Source organism: Hoplias malabaricus, chromosome 15 (assembly GCF_029633855.1).
Source record: "Hoplias malabaricus isolate fHopMal1 chromosome 15, fHopMal1.hap1, whole genome shotgun sequence".
Taxonomy (NCBI): Eukaryota; Metazoa; Chordata; class Actinopteri; order Characiformes; family Erythrinidae; genus Hoplias; species Hoplias malabaricus.
Genome location: NC_089814.1, coordinates 18,177,083 through 18,194,357, shown reverse-complemented (window position 1 = coordinate 18,194,357; position 17,275 = coordinate 18,177,083). Strand labels below are relative to the sequence as shown.

The 17,275-nt window shown below is 38.4% G+C and overlaps 1 protein-coding gene across 1 annotated transcript; it reads right to left on the bottom strand.

Annotated features, from left to right (window-relative positions):
• Window positions 1–970: 970 nt before the first annotated feature.
• On the bottom strand, window positions 971–15,945 carry ccnjl (cyclin J-like). Its single transcript, XM_066646734.1, has 6 exons — window positions 15,672–15,945; window positions 14,423–14,517; window positions 11,544–11,754; window positions 4,809–5,108; window positions 4,400–4,559; window positions 971–4,189 (listed from the first exon to the last, which is right to left on the bottom strand). Exons 2-6 carry the CDS (start codon window positions 14,498–14,500, stop codon window positions 3,700–3,702), a joined length of 1,239 nt encoding a protein of 412 aa, XP_066502831.1. The 5' UTR covers window positions 14,501–14,517; window positions 15,672–15,945; the 3' UTR covers window positions 971–3,699.
• Window positions 15,946–17,275: the final 1,330 nt, after the last annotated feature.

The following is a 17,275-nucleotide window of genomic DNA, read 5'->3' as shown; positions in this document are numbered from 1 at the left end:
AAATGTGAGAGATACACACAGCTAATGCAACAAAATATGAGAGGGGGAGGATGTTTCAGCTTGCAAGTACCCTGTCCTAATAATTAAAAATGGTGCCAGTCCCTCCCCCCCTCCCCTGCTTTCCAAACAAAGGTTGTGAAAATGATCCATTACCCAACTGCCCTCTACCAACAGCCCCCCTCACCACCACCCCATCCCCTCATCACACCGGCTCAGACATGTGGCCCACCTCCCTAGGCCCGCACATGTGCCCCCCACAGAGTACTCACACAAAGGAGACTCACCCCGCCCTACCTCCCTCTCTCTCCCACCCAATCTCTTTAATTACTCAGATAAGACGGCTTTCAACAGACACACTAATCCAGCGTCACACATCCATCCTGTTCTCCAGTTTCAGTCTTTCTTCATCTATCTATCTATCTATGATGTTATTTCAAATAAAAATAAAAAGATTTGGTTTAAACTTTGCAGTTAGAAGGTAATTGAAACACTAGTTATTTAATTCTGGACTCATTGATTAGACCCTTATAGTAAACATGCCCTAAGTTATTATCTGTCTTTTAACAGAATACAAAAATGGCAGTTGTTCGTGGATGTTGTGTGAAAACCTGACACTAAAGCAATACATTTGTGTATTGATGTACCCTGAAAAGGAGGTTTTTTCTTTCTCCTGTAAAGTGATCATTCTAACAGCAATACATATGTCCAAGCCTTAAAATATTATATCAGACTAGAAGCTCAAGTGCTCGTTTTCTGTTTGTTTTAAATACTACACGTTTGTAAACACACATAGCCCTCTACACTGTGTACATTTATTATTACCAATGAACTGATCTGAATCCAAAAAAGTGGGGTTTTAAAATTAATTTCTTGAAGGTGTGTTCCCAAAAGTATCATTCTGCTTTACAAAAGTGTTTATTTCGTTGCAATCCCCATTTGCATATTTAGAAGCAACTGATTCATATATTTTGAATTAAATATCCTTTCCACAATTGAAGCACATCCGATATTTAAAAATAAACACATTCCCCATGTGTTTTTGAGTAGTTTTCATTAACTACATGTGATAACATCAGTGAAATACTTCAAAGACAGGCTGCTTTTGATTGTCTTTTAGTGGCCATTATAGGACATTATCTCTTATTAAAGCATTTTTCTGAGTGCTGAAATTTTATCAGCTGCTCTTTGAGCAGGGTTCCACTGTTGAGCACTGTGATAGGGTGTTATTTGTTTAGGGCTGTTTAGTGACAGGAAAGAGAGCCATGCGGGGCAGGAATCTCCTCCATTGTCTTCTGTCCAGCTCGTGAAGGAGGGGAGGGGGATGTCAATGGTATTTGGGGGTGGAGTCAAAATGGAGCACCCCCTTCCCTCCCCTCCAAGCTTTTCATGTGCATTGAGTCCAGACATTCATATTAAACAACCCTTGAGCTATGCAAATTCACTTCTTTCAGTACACAGGATATTGCTAAAACAGACATTTCATCTACTGATTTGCTTTTTTAGATGTTTTTTATTTTCTGTTTGTCAATTATTTCCAAATTGTATTTCCCCCACCCCCAATCCCCATAGGCCTCTTTCTCGTACAGTAATTTGGGCTTTTAAATAATACCATAGACCACAGAATGAACCCTTTTGTTACTCACTGGTCTACTAAACTTTTAGAGATAAGAGACATTTGGTTGCAATGTGCAACATTTTCTTGTTGGAAAATATAATCACTGCCATTCAGCAGCAATATACTGTTAAAATGCTAATTCTAAAAACAAAAATAAAAATGAAGCCATGGTTTAAAAAATGTTGTCTAAAGTAACAGATGAAACTAAGGGTTAACATATTGCACACACAAAGGCTTTACAATGAACCGAAATACACAACAGCGCATATATCTGTTACAGTGAACATGATGCATCTACCTACATAAGAAACAGGACTTAAAAATAAAATACATAAAAAGGAATAAAATGTTTTGGGAATTAAAACAAATACTGGACCTTATGACCAATCAGAAAGAATGAATTAAAACTATAAAAATGTAAGTCCTGCAATATCAGTACAAACAAAATTGGCATACATTGAGGTAGTTCAAAGTTCAGGACTATAAGAGAATGATTTTGATCCAAAGTCCAGTAAAGTGGTTAAAAAAAGCTTATAATTTAGCAGGAAATAAAGCAGACACTTTGGTCTTGCTGCCGGTTAACACCATGTTGTGCAGTTGACATCCCTGTAAAAGTCCACCAAAACCTGAGAAAAATGGACAGAGTTGACTTTAAAGTTAGTCTAATCTTTTAAATTCAGTTACACCAATGCCATGGCAACCATGATTTAGAGTGGGTGGTCTGGTCCACGAAAATCCTGCATTACCTAAGAGTTTTTCAGTGCCCATTTTTCACAAGACAAAAGAATTTGGAATGATAATGTTCCATAAAATGGGACAGAGTTTGCCATCTCAGTCATCTCAACCAATCACAGTGTCACCAAGTTTACCAGATATCCATCTGTGAGTGACCATCACCCCACACAAAAAAAAAAAAATAATATCAGTAGTATGGATTATGGATCCTTGTAAAATTTCATATTCTGCTTCATATGACAAATGTCTTCTAATCACTGTTTGTTACCAGTTACAAGCAAATGTGAAGGGACAATGACTGTCTGAAATAACAGCAACCGTGTGAGGTAATTTGCAAGGACCACAGTGACTAAAAGGATGAGGTAAAAGACAATGAAGACATCTTTCAATTGTATTGAGCTTAACATGGATGAATCAAGGTTTTCCCCCCTGGGTAAGAAACTTGTAAAGCTCAGCTTCCTCCAGTATGAGCTACAGAGAGGGTAGGACAGATGCCTCTATTCCCTGGGGTTTTTCCCTCCATCTGCCTGCAGGAAAACCAGAGGGACAGGGCTGTGCGCCAAGAGCGACACAGTGTAACATCAACACTCCCTACAGATGCTGTATTCACCTTTAAAGCAGACACACACCAAAAAAAAAAACATTTACAAATTAACCGCTTCATACAAACATCAGCTGTTTCAATGGCATTATTTCTCTTTTCCTTTCAAGTAATCTGTACCTCCCTGATATGCGGTTGTCACTGTAATATGATACCAAAAAGGGAAGATTCTTGGTCATAAAGCCATCACATAATTTTTAAGGCAGCAGCATCAATGGACAACACAGTGAATCCAGTGTGAAATTTCAAAAACTCCACTGTTTTTCTTCTTAAGGCTTTGTTTGGACATAAAATGTTCCAGATGTTCCAGACATTTTCAAGTGGTTAAAAGTCTAATATCTGGTGCTTGAAATGTTCTTCTTTTTCCCAATTTTCTCCATTTGAATCTTGCAGAAAAAAAACATACCATTTTAGTCTGAAATCACCAAAATTATTAGTCTTTGCAATGTAGAAAGCCCTTTCTGAAATGGCAGGAGAAATAGGCACCTGCATGGGGTAAAAAAAAGGGGCAAAGAAAATAAAATAAAAAAATGGAGAACCCACATGAAAACCTGCATTAAGTTAATACTATGACTTCTGCTGGGTCTGCTCGACTACAGGTTTTGTGTTTGGAAAGTTTGCGCCTCTGGCTGAGCCGGAGCCCTTCGAGACTTGTGATGGGGGCCGTGGAGGAAGAGGAGGAGGAGGAGGTGGAGAGGGCGGAGGACAGTGGACGAGTCGAGTTCAGTCTCTCCTCCCTCTCCTGGCGTCACCTGTCAAAGCAGCTGGCTGTGAAGGTGTGGTGGGAGCCTAGGTAGCCATTGCTGTATGCGAGACTCACACAGTGACGAGGCTCCGTTCCCACACCTACTTGCATGGATAAGGGACCCTGGAGGGGCAGCCCACACAGACCAGATGCCAAGCTGGGGAAGGATGGGAAGGAGCTGGATGGCAGAGAGGCGGAGAGAAGACTAGTCTGGTGAGGCTGGAGGTAATCGCGTGAACCCACAGGACCCAGAGCCTGGCACTCAGCCAGCATGTGCAGCTGGGATAGAGCAGGGGAGTGCTGAGAGAGCTGAGAGAGTTGCGGGTAAGCGGCTGCCTGAAGAAGCAGCTGCTGAGAGCTGGAGGTGGGCTGCCTCTGCAGGGATGAAGCGGCTGGACCAGGAGAGGCATGTGCCTGTGGCTGCAGACTGACTTGGCTGGGCGAGGGAGACGATTTGGATTTATTAGCTTCTTTCACATCGTTATCATGTGCACTGCAAGAAAAAAAAAAAAAAAACTATACTACACATGTATTTATACATAAATTGTGAAACTCCAGACAACATCTGAAAATAATCAGAATATATTTAGCCTAGCTCAATGCTGTTGAACACATCTATGAATTGTACATCACTACCATTTATAATTATATGTACTCCTTATTAAATGCTCAAAAATGAGTGGAAAGGACACTGTGCTCTTACAGCAACATGAGTTGGATGCACTGTGTTAGATGGTCCCAGGAATAGCCTGTGAGCAGGTGAAGCACTGTGGTCCAGCTGGGAGAGATCTGCAGGCAGATACGAGAAGCAGCGATGCAGGAAGCAGCCACCTGAGAGGGTCGAAAACTCAGGAAGGCATGGTCTAGAAAAAAAAGACATACATTTTCAGCCTTAGAAAAGGAAGTTCACAGACCTAATCAGCAGCACACTGTCCATGTCAAAACATTAAACACAAATAAATGAAATGCACATCCGTGCATGTAGTGTGGCAGGCATACTTTTAACTATTTATTAATTTATTATGAAAATGATAAGTACAACCAATAATTCAATATTACTCTGATCATTATGCTACAACTCAGTCTTAAGTCAGTTTCTATCTCAGATTCACCTTGTAAGGAGACTTCCAGGAAGTAGTGTGCATATTTATCCATAAAGGCTTTGGTCTTGGACAGTGAGGTCAGGGGCCAGCCGTTATGCAGGTCACCTTCCTGTACAGCCGCATGGAGGTAATAGTCAATGAAGTGAGCAGGCGTGGGCATGCACAGGTTCCAGCCAAATGTTTCCAGCAGCAGCAGCTCCATTTTGATGAGGTCGCGCTTGTTGAGGGCTAGGTTCAGACTGCACATAAAGCCCAGTGTGTTCAATTGCTCCAGCTTAGGCACACGGTCCTCCTTCTCCTCAAACTTACCTAATGGAAGGAAAATAGAGGGAGAGAGAGAGAATTAATCACTGAGCAGAAATATCTATTTCTTCTGAGACTGCAGAGTGTATGTAGGACATGTAGTAAAATTTTTTTTACATTTTCTGTTTTAAGAAGCAGTAGAAAAAATACACTATAAGAATAAATATATAAAAAAAACCTGAGGAAAATTTTATATAAGGAATATGTTGATATTTTAAACTGAGAAGATATATGTATTCTAGTTTGAAAGAGCAGACTTTTTAGGCGATGCTAGGCAACTGCACCAAATGATCTGCATTTTAATACTTTTTACTGCATTGGTACTGTTTATTTTACTGCATTTGCAAATGTACATACAATGAAATGTAGTTAAGAAGCTTTATATAAGCAGTCCTTGGCCATTTGTGTTTAATTCCCATGGCTGATTCAGCTCATTGTCTAACTGAAAACCTTCTCAAGTGCTGGTCACGTTTATTTAAGGTAAAACACAAGAATGTGCAGACTGGCTTCTTGAAACACTAACAGAGTTAGATGATTCATTTGCATATTCCTGACATTTGTGATGTCATTATTCCAAAGAGTATTATCACAAAAGCTGTTGTGCAATCCAACCATTACATAATTTGCATCTGCAACTGAAGCATATAAATCCACTTTGTTCTTTAATTCCATTGGTGTTAATTAAAATGGGCATGTTGAAATTATCAGTACCAGCATGGTTCAAATATAGAAAAATAGAAAAAATATAAACAGAAAAAAAGGACATAAAGCCTCATAACTACAGTGTGACAAATGGATGAAGGGGAAGGGGGTGGTCATCCCAAAGAACCACCATTCACACATTTCAAAGTCAATACATCAAGCACAGCAACCTCAGAGATGTCAGTCGGCCAGCCAGAATAAGCAATTCTAAGCACACAGACAAGACATAAAATCCCTCACCTGGTTGTGTGCTTACACAACAGAATGAATCTGCAAATTCAGCTTATTTTTGAATACAGCCCTTAGAATCAGATAAGGTCATTTCCAGAAACCACCACCATGTAACACTTACATTTTTAAAGAGCAAAACTAGCTGAATATGACAATAATATTGTCTGGTAGTTAATCTTGTGGTGTATTATTGTTTATGTCTGCTGACAAGAGATATGTCTGTTTATCGGGTAACCTCTGAAAGAAGTCTCCGGGTAGTGTTTGATTTAAATCATTTGCCATGCGACAGCAGGTTCTCCAGGTACAGCAAAAAAAAAAAAAAAAAAACCATCAAAATCTATGTTTGCCTTGCATAATATAGCCACACCCATGATTGCATCATAACGACATCCCAAAATCTTAAAGAAGCATGAAGAATAGAGGCTAAGCTAATAGGCAGCTGGTGTTGCTCTTTAAAATGGGCATGCTGAAATGATTAAAACAGTAAAGGAAGAATTTGCATGTTTCCTTAATGACAGAAAGCCACTGGCATGTGGTAAATACCCCTGACTAGAATTCTTTTCCTGTATATGCTCCCTCCCTGTTCCCTCACCCTCTCTAGGTGTTAATATCTTTACAGCAAAGTCCTGGGTTCCCCTGTATTACTTCCCCTGCAGTCGGATGCCCTAACAATAAAGGCCCCATGACCCCTGACCTCTCCAGCTTATGCTTCAGTGCTCACAGAGGCCCCTAGTCTTCAGATCTGTGGCGGGTGTGAAGGGCTCCCTAGCCAAAGAGCAAAGCTTCAGTAAAATTCCGAGCTGTGGTCACACCTGCATTCCTCAAGGAGTGTGGTTTCCACCTACCATGTGCCACGCATGAATAATGTCATTAACATATAGTGAGTACATTGATGCAAAATGGTGCAATGAATCAATGATAGTTATCAGTGCAACTATAGCCTTATCAGTTAAGTTTTGACATTTGTAAAAGAGCGGAATATTTGTTAAAATGTCAATTCTGCATGTTTTTCTGCATGCTCTGGTTTGTCAGTTTTCATAACAAAAACAAGAAGGAAAACAAGAGCAGCAACCTACTGCTGTGGGGGGAAAAAAAAAAAAGAGTTGAGAATGTTCCAGAAAAAAAGAACTGAATTTTAAAAGGTTTCAGGGTACAATTATTGCAAAACAAACAAATCTACGGCAACAGGCAATGTAGTTCTAACATGTAACAACTTTCAATTGTGTAATTTCTATGGGCATTACACACTGGATATCTAGTCCCCATGACCATCACTGTGAAAAGCTGAGCCCTTGCAATAAAGGACATGATGCATCTCTAGACTGGATTTGCAGCATTTCTCATCAAACCTCTCAGAATGCCTTGGTTGTATTATAATTATTGACTTACAGATGTTTTATTACCTGCTGAAAACGGTTTACTTTTAAATGTCAGCCTATTCACAACTTGAATGTGTGTGCTAAGATGCTTTGAAGATGAGGTGTTCACAAATTTGCAAATCAAATGCCACTTTAGCATTTAACATATTAACTAGCTTACAGAACAAGAAGCTTTTCTTATCTCAATTATCTTGATTCACTTTTCATTCCCTTTCAGTGATTTAACGGCTAACACATTTAAATTTTGAATTAGTAATGTATTTCATATATTTAATCTCTTTTTTTTTTTTTTTTTTTTTGCTTTCATATATTTATTTATTTTGGGCAATATTCCTCCAGTACTCATAGTTCAAGCTTCTCTTTTCTCAATTATCTGGGGCGTATTAATTCCTTTCATTAGCATCAAACCTCAGGGGGACGTCCGTCACACTAATCTGAATATCAGGAACCCCTGCTGTGTGTTTCAGTTCAAACATGCCCCTTCAGGCTACTCAGACTACACAACACCCCCTGCCCACCCCCATCCTGAGGAAGGGGGTGAAGAGGAAAGGGTGAGAAGAGGAGAAAGAGTTGGATATACTATTTTACACCACTTTCTTAAAACGGTGTGCCAAGCCACATTATACACGCCACAAATAAATTACTACATAAGTCCACTTGCAACCATGTGTTTTGTTTTGAATAAAATGCAATGTGATGTCATATCAGAACCATGATGATATTAGAAAATACTAGCTTATTTATAAATGAATGAATGCTCAATATTTCAAACCAATATTTGATGCATTTATACCACTCCATAAACGCAGAACATTTAGACAACATTTGGTTATTGTGATAAATATATTTTTGTGAATTAAACCAAAAAAATAGTGCTTCATTTTTCTGTACTCCAGGTAGTGTTTCTGCCAATTTCTACATTTAATGTATCTGCATCAAAAGACAGGTTCAAAATAAATACTGTTTATTGAGTTTTAATCCTTAATTTTGTGCATATCTACAGAAAACTCAAATCCTTTGAAGGAAAGTCAGGAAATGCCATCACAAAAACTATGTGGAGGTGCCATTTACTTGCCATTTTGAATGACCTATGTTTGGCTAAAGAAAATGTAACTCTTTAAAGCTGGCCTCTTTTTTGACAGGCATTGTGCTGAGACGTGCGCTAAACTAGTTAGCATAACAAAACTAGTGTTTCCCAGGCACATGAGAGGAAATCCAGTATGCACATTTAAAGCCTTCTCCACTCCCCCTCGCTCACAAAAAAACACAGCTGATAACACCAGACGCTAGGGTGCATCCATGCATAACCCAAAACTTGCACAAGGCCACTTCTCAAGCATTACTATCAAAACACCAGCTATAAGGGTGGTCAGCTGTTTGTCTTGACTTCAGTGGCACGTAGAGTCCTTTAAAAGCTTTAGAGTGGAAAGTTAACTTGAGACTTTCAGTGAAGCATAGGGTTTTAAGGTGAAAGTCCTGATTAAACCACATCGAAGTTACTTGGAGGTCTGAGGGATTTTCAGAAAACGGAAATTAAGAGGACTAGTTGAGGCAGGATTATCTAAAATACTTAATGGGTTGTGTCAGGCATATTTTTCTATACGAAATGAGCAACTCTCTTCCATTTGTCAAAATAAATAATGTCTTTGCCTTGAATGGAAATGTAGCTGTGTCCCCAGGGTTAGTCCTTCAGGCCTCTGTTGGCCCTCTCAGATCCGCGCTTAGAAGGCGGGCAGCCTGCAAAGCAACCCAACAATAGCAGCAGCCGCGTGAATCAATGAGTCAGAGAAGGGAGGGATACTTTAAACACGGATCATCAGCAAGGTCATTATTCATTCAGTCCAATGCAATTAATTAATGCCTGCGCAGTGCCAATTGCAAGCCAGCCAGGCCAAGCACTGCTCCCCAAAGACATAAAGCGTCTTCATGGATGTCTGAGGAAGGAAACAAAGATTCTGGACTTAAAGAGGCTGTTGTTATAACAAACTGAACCATGTTTCAAACAGGGAAGGAAGTGCAGTGGGAAAACACGGAAGGCTTTGTGTTTGACACTATAGTACTCTTTTTCATCAAACTTAAGGCTGTGGAATGCTACAAATTTTTGTACACACTGACCTAAAAACAGTCAGATAAATCTTATTCGAGTTTGTATTATAAACTTTGAAACATTGTATTATTTTGAAGGAGTAAGATTCATGACTCAAATCCTAAGCCTTGCTAAAACACTGCCATGCGGCCACATAAACCTGACCATGTCTCTCATCTGTACCTCAGGTTGTTTGGATGTAAGCAGACATGGCAGCAGCTGATAACACATCTCACGACATACCTTTAAGTACTGATAGGTGCTTCGTTGGTCTTACTAGTTTCCTCAGCAATAAATCATCCAGGCTATCAGGCAGTGTGGCCTCACAATCACCACTCTTACATGTCTAAAGCAACTTTTTCATAATCTCACTAACTCAGCCTTGCCTCAGATCCACCGCTGAAGTCTTAACACTCCATCCACGCATGCAAGGACAGCTGTAATTACTAAGCTGCGGAAAGCAGGGGACCTCTGGATTTGTACATGTGAAAGTTGCCTTGGTGACAAACTGAGGGGTCTGTGGGGCCATGGCCTCTTCTGCACACAGCTGTCACAGAGCACAATGCAGCAGCCTGCCAGGCAGCACTGAGCACTTTCACAGCACCCGGCACAGCCGGCTCCAAGATACAGAGACCAAACTACAGAGTGGGACATTCCAACACACAAACACTACATCAAACCATAATTTACCAACAAAAACCATTAGCTCATTAACATGGTAGTGGTTGGTATAAACAGTTATTTGACAGATACATAGATCAATCCTGAACATAAATAATATCATGTCTAATAAGAGAACACATTTTACTGTGCTGTCAGATACCTTTCAAATCCGTACACGCAGATATAAAGCAATTTCACCTGACCTAACTATTTGTAAGTTTCTCTGCCATGGGTTGTCCTCACCTGCCTGTCATCCATCCAGCTCTGACCAAGAGACAGCACTAACACATCCCCAACACAGAACATACCTCAAGCTTCCAGTTCATCCCTCATCAAGCCTTCTGTATGTGCCCGAGTGTCTCACCCTCACCTAGAATGTTTTAATCCTTACCTGCTTCAGACTGTTATTTTATTAACACAAAAGATAACACACTCGGAACGAGAAACAATAAACCAGTGTCATCATTATAACTCTGCAATTTGTAATGCATGCTGGTCTCATGCTGGTATAAAATGACATTGTTACACACTGCTAATTGTTTATCTTGCTCCTGTGTTGACCAGCAGAAAATGGGTTCCCATTTTGGTCTTTGGTTCCTCTCAATGTTTCTTCCTTATGCTCTGTAGAGTTTTTCCCTCACCACCGTCACCCCTGCCTACTCAGGGCTAGGAACCATCGTTCTGAAATCTGCTTTGTGATAACACCTGGTGAAAAATGTGCTCTATAAATAAAATGTGTTGCAATGAAGTATGTTTTTTTATTATTAATTTTAAGTATTTATCTGCCTATATTGTAATTTTATAATACAAATATGGATTCATTCCTCTCTTATTAATTAATCTGAGAACAGGCAAGAAATCAACATCCCAATAATTGTATATGGCTAGCATACCAAATTTCTTTTTCTGTATTTAAATATGGATTTTATTGATTTAATTTCATTAATTTGTTAATCATTTAAAATAGAATATATATTATAGTACATTGTTTAACATCATATATTATATTGTTCAACATTATATTATATAATGCTAAACAATGCATTTCTGGCCAAACAAAATCACATTTTAGACTAATTTTTGGCAATGTTATTATTTGAAATATGTACACATAAGCCTAAACTACAGCTTTGTGAGACACACTGTACTATACAGTCACATGGTACTTGTGCCAGCATGTCCTCTAGGTTACCAATAAATATAAAAATAATAATTTTGCGTATTTTGATAAAATTGTTTTTATATATATATGCTACATTATAAAATGGTAGATTAGAGTGGTGGCTGTTAAAGTTCATATTCAGTTAATGTCAACAATGTAATTATTGTGATAGGCCTATATAACCCAAAGTGTAAATATAAACTAAGGGGTTGACTTACTGGCTAGGAGTAGGCAGGAAAGGGCTATGACATAAAGTTGTCTGACTGCTACATCATAGTGGTCCATAAAGAGGTCAAGCAGGTAAACAGCCAGGTGGCGCGCTGTAGGGCACAACTGGTAGCGATTACTGAGGACTGCTAGTAGGTCGGCAAAGTAGCGTCTCATTCCAATTTGTGGGGAATGGGCATGATATGTGGGCAACTTCAGTTCCTGTGGAGAAAGGAAAAGACACATGAGTGGAATGTAACTTTACTGACTTTTAATAATTTACTTCTGTTGGATTACATGAAATGATAAGCACTCACAAACACTCATTTAGAGAAAGGATTGTTTAAGATGCTCATGGCATACACAAACAAAATGTGATTTGTTAGAGGGCTCACTTCAACACTACAGTCTTATGTAGTACAAAGGTCAACATCATGAGTATAATTAACATATGATATATTGAGAATCTCTACTATAAAAAAACACCTCAACATACCTAACACTATTCAGTAACACTTGCTAAGTTCTCCAGCAATTTTCTCTAGCCAGTTTATGAAGGGTTTTCATAGAGAGCAGATTCCTTTGCAGACCAGTCGCCATGTCTCCCAACCATCTGTCCCTCAGGGGGTGAGGGGCTGGGCCCTGACCCTCTCAAGCAGCCCTTTGTGGAGGCCGTCCACAATTCAGACAACTCTACAGCTGCTGCTTTCCTTGAATGGCCAAACGTTTTGTCAACTACATGTCTCCATGCTAAACACAGCCATAATTCTCAGGGTAGTTAGTCTGAGAAGTGAAAAAGTCCTTTACATAAGGCATTCTGAAAGAATTTCTAGATAAAATACAGTGTTTGACGCAAAACTAGCCTACGCAGTTCGATCTTTCATCCTTTCTGACCTACTTACAGAGTTAGTTTTTATTCTGTTGCCTTTATCGCAAGATAAAGTAAATGACCAAAATTCCAGTTCACACATTTGTACTAACACAAATTTTTACCACTGAAGACAATTGCTTAGGCAAATTAATTATAGTAGGCATTTTAATATCAATGACAATGCCACATGGTGTACATATGACTTCGGAATCCTTATTCTTCTGTGAATAAAGGTGACAATTTAATCTGGCATGTTCTATTAAGCAGCATTTAAAAGGAGCTGTTTCTCATTATAGCCATGTGTAAACAAGCTGGTAAATCTATCAAATTCAGCAGTGGAGTAGGCAATAAAAACAGCATCTGCAGTGGGATAATTCAAACAGTCCTCTATGCAAAACCTCCACTGGTCTGTGCAATGATTAATTCCATAAAATATTTTTGCATTCCATTACCGAATAATGTGCATAAAAGCACAAAAAAGAGATTAGTCTGCTGTGCTAATACAGCAACAAAAGAGGCATGTGTTCATTTCCCTCAATCACAATTCAGATTTGTTCAAATAGCTGTGTGGACGGTTTTTATGCCATGATATATATAAAATGCAAACATATTACAGCCTCTAAGAGTGGAGGAGGTAACATTAAATCTTTTGTGAAAGGCACAATTTGTTTATTTATTTATTTTTTACTTAAAATTCTGTAAGGCTATAATCCATGTAAATTAAAACCACAGCTCAAAGGGCCTGCATCTGTTTATTCTGTTTTTCACTACATGTTGTATGTACCTAACGGCACTGCTTTTTTTAATTGATTCCCATGAGTATGTAACGAAAGTTAGTGGAGACTCCTTTAGTGATATATCTTAGGGGTTACCAAAGTTATGTGGAAAACAGTGAATTAATGCTTGAATAAAGCCATACCCAACTTCTTGAAATTAAATATTACTGTGGCTAAGGATTTCATTAAGTATTCCAAAACTTGTGGTTTATTAATTGTACACACAACATATTTTTCCTTGGCTTACTTAGAGTAGAAACCCACAACTATTTAGACTCAATCATTAAAATACAACTATCTAACATATTAGATTTATATGATTAAATTTAATTAAACAATCAATCTCATTAGGATAAATATTAAGATGGATTACCAGACTTATTTCAGACGTCGTTTTGCCAGTTACAGAAACATCTATTGGTGTTAGGTACAATTAATAGCAAAGATTAACCTTGATGCCTCCTTGTGAATAGTCAAACTCAAGTATAAACAAACACAAACAGAGAACTTCCACTTTGCATACTTAACCGGATGTGGGCATGGTATACAGCCCCCCATAAACAGGCAAGACAATAAGAGAACGACACACAGATACACTTCAAGGACAACAGGCCAGACTAAGCAAATGCACTGATTTGATCCTCCTACCCACCACTCTCCTCAAACCCTCTCACACTCCCAGCACAGAGCAAACTCCTCCAAAAATTCAGCTGCATCTAAAACCATTTCCCAGACATCTTAAATTTATCAAACATGTAATTAAATATAAAAACAAAGGAGCTATGACAGTAGTACGTGATGCAGCAAAAATCATTCATGATTCCTCTAGACCCTCTCACAAATACAAAATGTACATCAATATGTTTTGTACTTATGAAATGATGCAGTTTGTCAATAGTGTCACATTTAATAACAATAATACTATCAAAGAGTGCCTTTATTCATATTTAATATTTTAAAAGTGGGAGAGATGCAATCTTTTTTATGGTACCAATACTGCAGACTGCTGTTATAGCAGGAACACTATCCACTGGTTAGGAGGAGGGGAATGGAGGGATGTTTTCTAAAGGACATGTGACATTTCACACCTTTGCTTCAAAGTCTGCTGAAATTGCGTAGCTATGAACTGTTTGGATGTTATCTCAGACAAGCAAACAAAATATGCAACTAGATACAAAAATAGATAGAAGCAAGACAATAGCTTCCAGATGAATAAAGCTCAATCTAAGTTGTGAAAACTCACCTTAATTCTCAGAGCCTGATGGATGTCTGATGCAAGCTGGCTTTTCCACCACTGTCCCTCTGACTCCATCTTTCCCATTCAGAGAGGGCCTTTAGCTACAATAAAATAACACAGAAACTTGTCTTTATTTCTGTAACAAAGACAAAGAAGTTAAGCCTAGGGCTATTCAGCACTTAACTGCTTTCCCACAAAACTTAAATTCCATGTCATTATTTCAAATGTATTTTGCTAAAAACAATTATGAAAAAAAAACCAACAACAACACAATTATAATAAAAAACAATGATAAATATATATTCCTACATCTGTTTAATATTCCCCACACTATTATAAATTTAACAGAATGTGTCCTGTAGAAACTGAATCTGAATTTTGAAAGAGGAATATCATATTAATTTCAGATAGTTCCTATACTTTAATACAGGAAACAAATACAGTAGAGTTGAGTTTTCTGGATTAATACAGAATTATACAGAAAGAGCTATATGTCACGGGACAATTACATTACATCTCTCAAATATAAATTAATATATCGATATCATTTTGACGACATCACTAATTAAACCTTTTCTAACAAATTTGAGCTCCCATCTCCTTTATATGACCTACTCTCTTGTAACTGAAATTCAATCTTTCGTCCATTTTTTCATTGAAATGGTCAGTCATTATTCTGAGATCCTAAGCAACGGGGTTATTTAGATACGAGTCATTGTGAAATACTAAGCCACTGTGCTGAGATACTGGGTCTGTGTGATACATACTCTAATTACGACGACTTATTAAATGTTTTTTCCCCCAAGTGGTGGAAACAAACTTCCACAGAATCCAGATGAAAATCACAGTGCGCCTTGTTCATGAACGATAACAACATCCCACTGGAGCTTTAGCGAACACGGCCAGTGAGTTCAGAAAGTTGAAACGGTTCCTCTGTGGCTCTGCCCAACTACAACATTATAAAACAACATTTCTGTAATTGTAAGTTAGTGGCCGCATTCATTTTGTTCCCACTCCACCAGTAATGGAATAACCGCTCGTCTCGCTTTATTCAGTTTCACGCCGAAACTAAGCGCCGTCTGAAAATCCAGAATTAAAAGGAGCCGCTAGCACGAGTCCCTCGATACAAACTCGACCGAGTCATAAAACACAGCTCAAACTCGACAACTAGCACTCTCACAGCTCCACACATAGAGACGCAAGCCGGGAAGCGGTGAAAATGATATCGTAAAAGCCGAGTTTGTAAAGCGTTTACCTCAGAGCCCGTGTGTTTCCAGTGAAGAGACCACGACGCTCCGGAGCCTCTTTGTTTCAGAGCATTCTGTGTCCCTCAGACCAACGAGCTCCTCTCATCCGCGGAGAAAACAACACCAGCCAAACAAACGAAACACCGCAGAGCTCTTCTTCATCCGCCTCTCACTCTCCTTCCGCCGCAGAGGAGATTTACCTCAGACCACACCGCGTTTTCTGATAACTTTGACTAGATTGTGGGTTTTTCCCACTCACTCTCGTCCCGTGTGGTGTTCCCCCAGTGGCCACAGAGCGGATGAGCGAGAGAGAGAGAGAGAGAGAGAGAGAGAGAGAGAGAGAGAGAGAATAAAATTGACCAATACTAAATGTGTTTAAATGTTAAACGCAAGAGCTAAAATTGATATACAACATGAACATATTTATTAAAAATTTATTTTCAGCCTGCGTGATTTGGTTAGGACTCTTTCAACATTACAACGTGAATTAAAGTAATTCCTTTAGAATTTGTTCTATTTTTTTATAACCTCTGATAAATGTCCCTTGAAAAAAAAAAGTTTCAGGCACAGGAACATTAATTAAACATAAATTAGTTAAATAGTTGTATGATTTTATTTCAGTGAGTTATGCGGGTGATAACAGATTTTCCAAGTGCTGTAAGCTTTAGAAATACACGGGTTACTCCAAGGGCACTCGCTTAATTTAAATGATTCTTTTTAAAAATGACACCTACATAACCGTAAATATAAATACACAGACGGCATCAAAACCGAGTCGCCCTCATACACCGTCCTAGCCCTCACTGCAGAAATACGGAATGTTCCGGTAAGTTCTGGAATATGGGTGCTGGTTTGAGGCTGGTTTTGTGTTCATTTGTACAGGTGATAATAATTTTCAAGGTTGACGTATAATGAATAAGGCCGGTATAAATCATAATTTAATAGTTTTGGTAAATATGTAAAAATCAAAACCCACACCAAAACCAATATATTGTGCTAATATTCATAAAACATATTTTATAACGAACTACAGAACAAAAATGATCGAATTCAAAGTATTAAATATAACTCTATAATTATCCCATGCTTTACAAGACCAGAATGTAGACGAATGATGAATGTTGTAGTTATTTAGTTTTGGACGAATGAAAGCAGAAAACGACAAATTAAAAGCCCCCGGTACTTTTAAGTGCTTTATCGCCTTTTGGCCACAAGAGGGACCATCACACTGCAGGACAACCAGGACCCAGTAATCATACCATTGATTAAAAAAAACAAACACATCCCATAGATCCATTTCATTTACACATCCCAAAGAAATACACATGTCTCTTAGTTTATTTTATATATTTACACTATTTCTTAGTTTATTGTATACATGTTTGTATTGAAAAGAACATACTGATCCATTACATTCATATGTAGTCTATGTCTGTTATGTCCCCACATTTAATTTACACCATATTTACACCATATGAAATCTACATGAGTTTTATTTTTTATGTCCAGCCAAGTCTTGCAAATCATGGACATGTAATTTACATCAAGAGGCTGTTTTTATTTAAAGCCTTTCATACCATGAAATATATTGACATATAATTTCAGCACATGA

Coding starts and splice junctions, on each gene's coding strand:
- ccnjl (XM_066646734.1), bottom strand. CDS start 14,500: ATGGGAAAGATGGAGTCAGAGGGACAGTGGTGGAAAAGCCAGCTTGCA. Junction 11,755..14,422: donor ATCAGGCTCTGAGAATTAAG/GTGAGTTTTCAC, acceptor CTTTCTCCACAG/GAACTGAAGTTGCCCACATA. Junction 5,109..11,543: donor TTCCTGCCTACTCCTAGCCA/GTAAGTCAACCC, acceptor TCCTTCCATTAG/GTAAGTTTGAGGAGAAGGAG.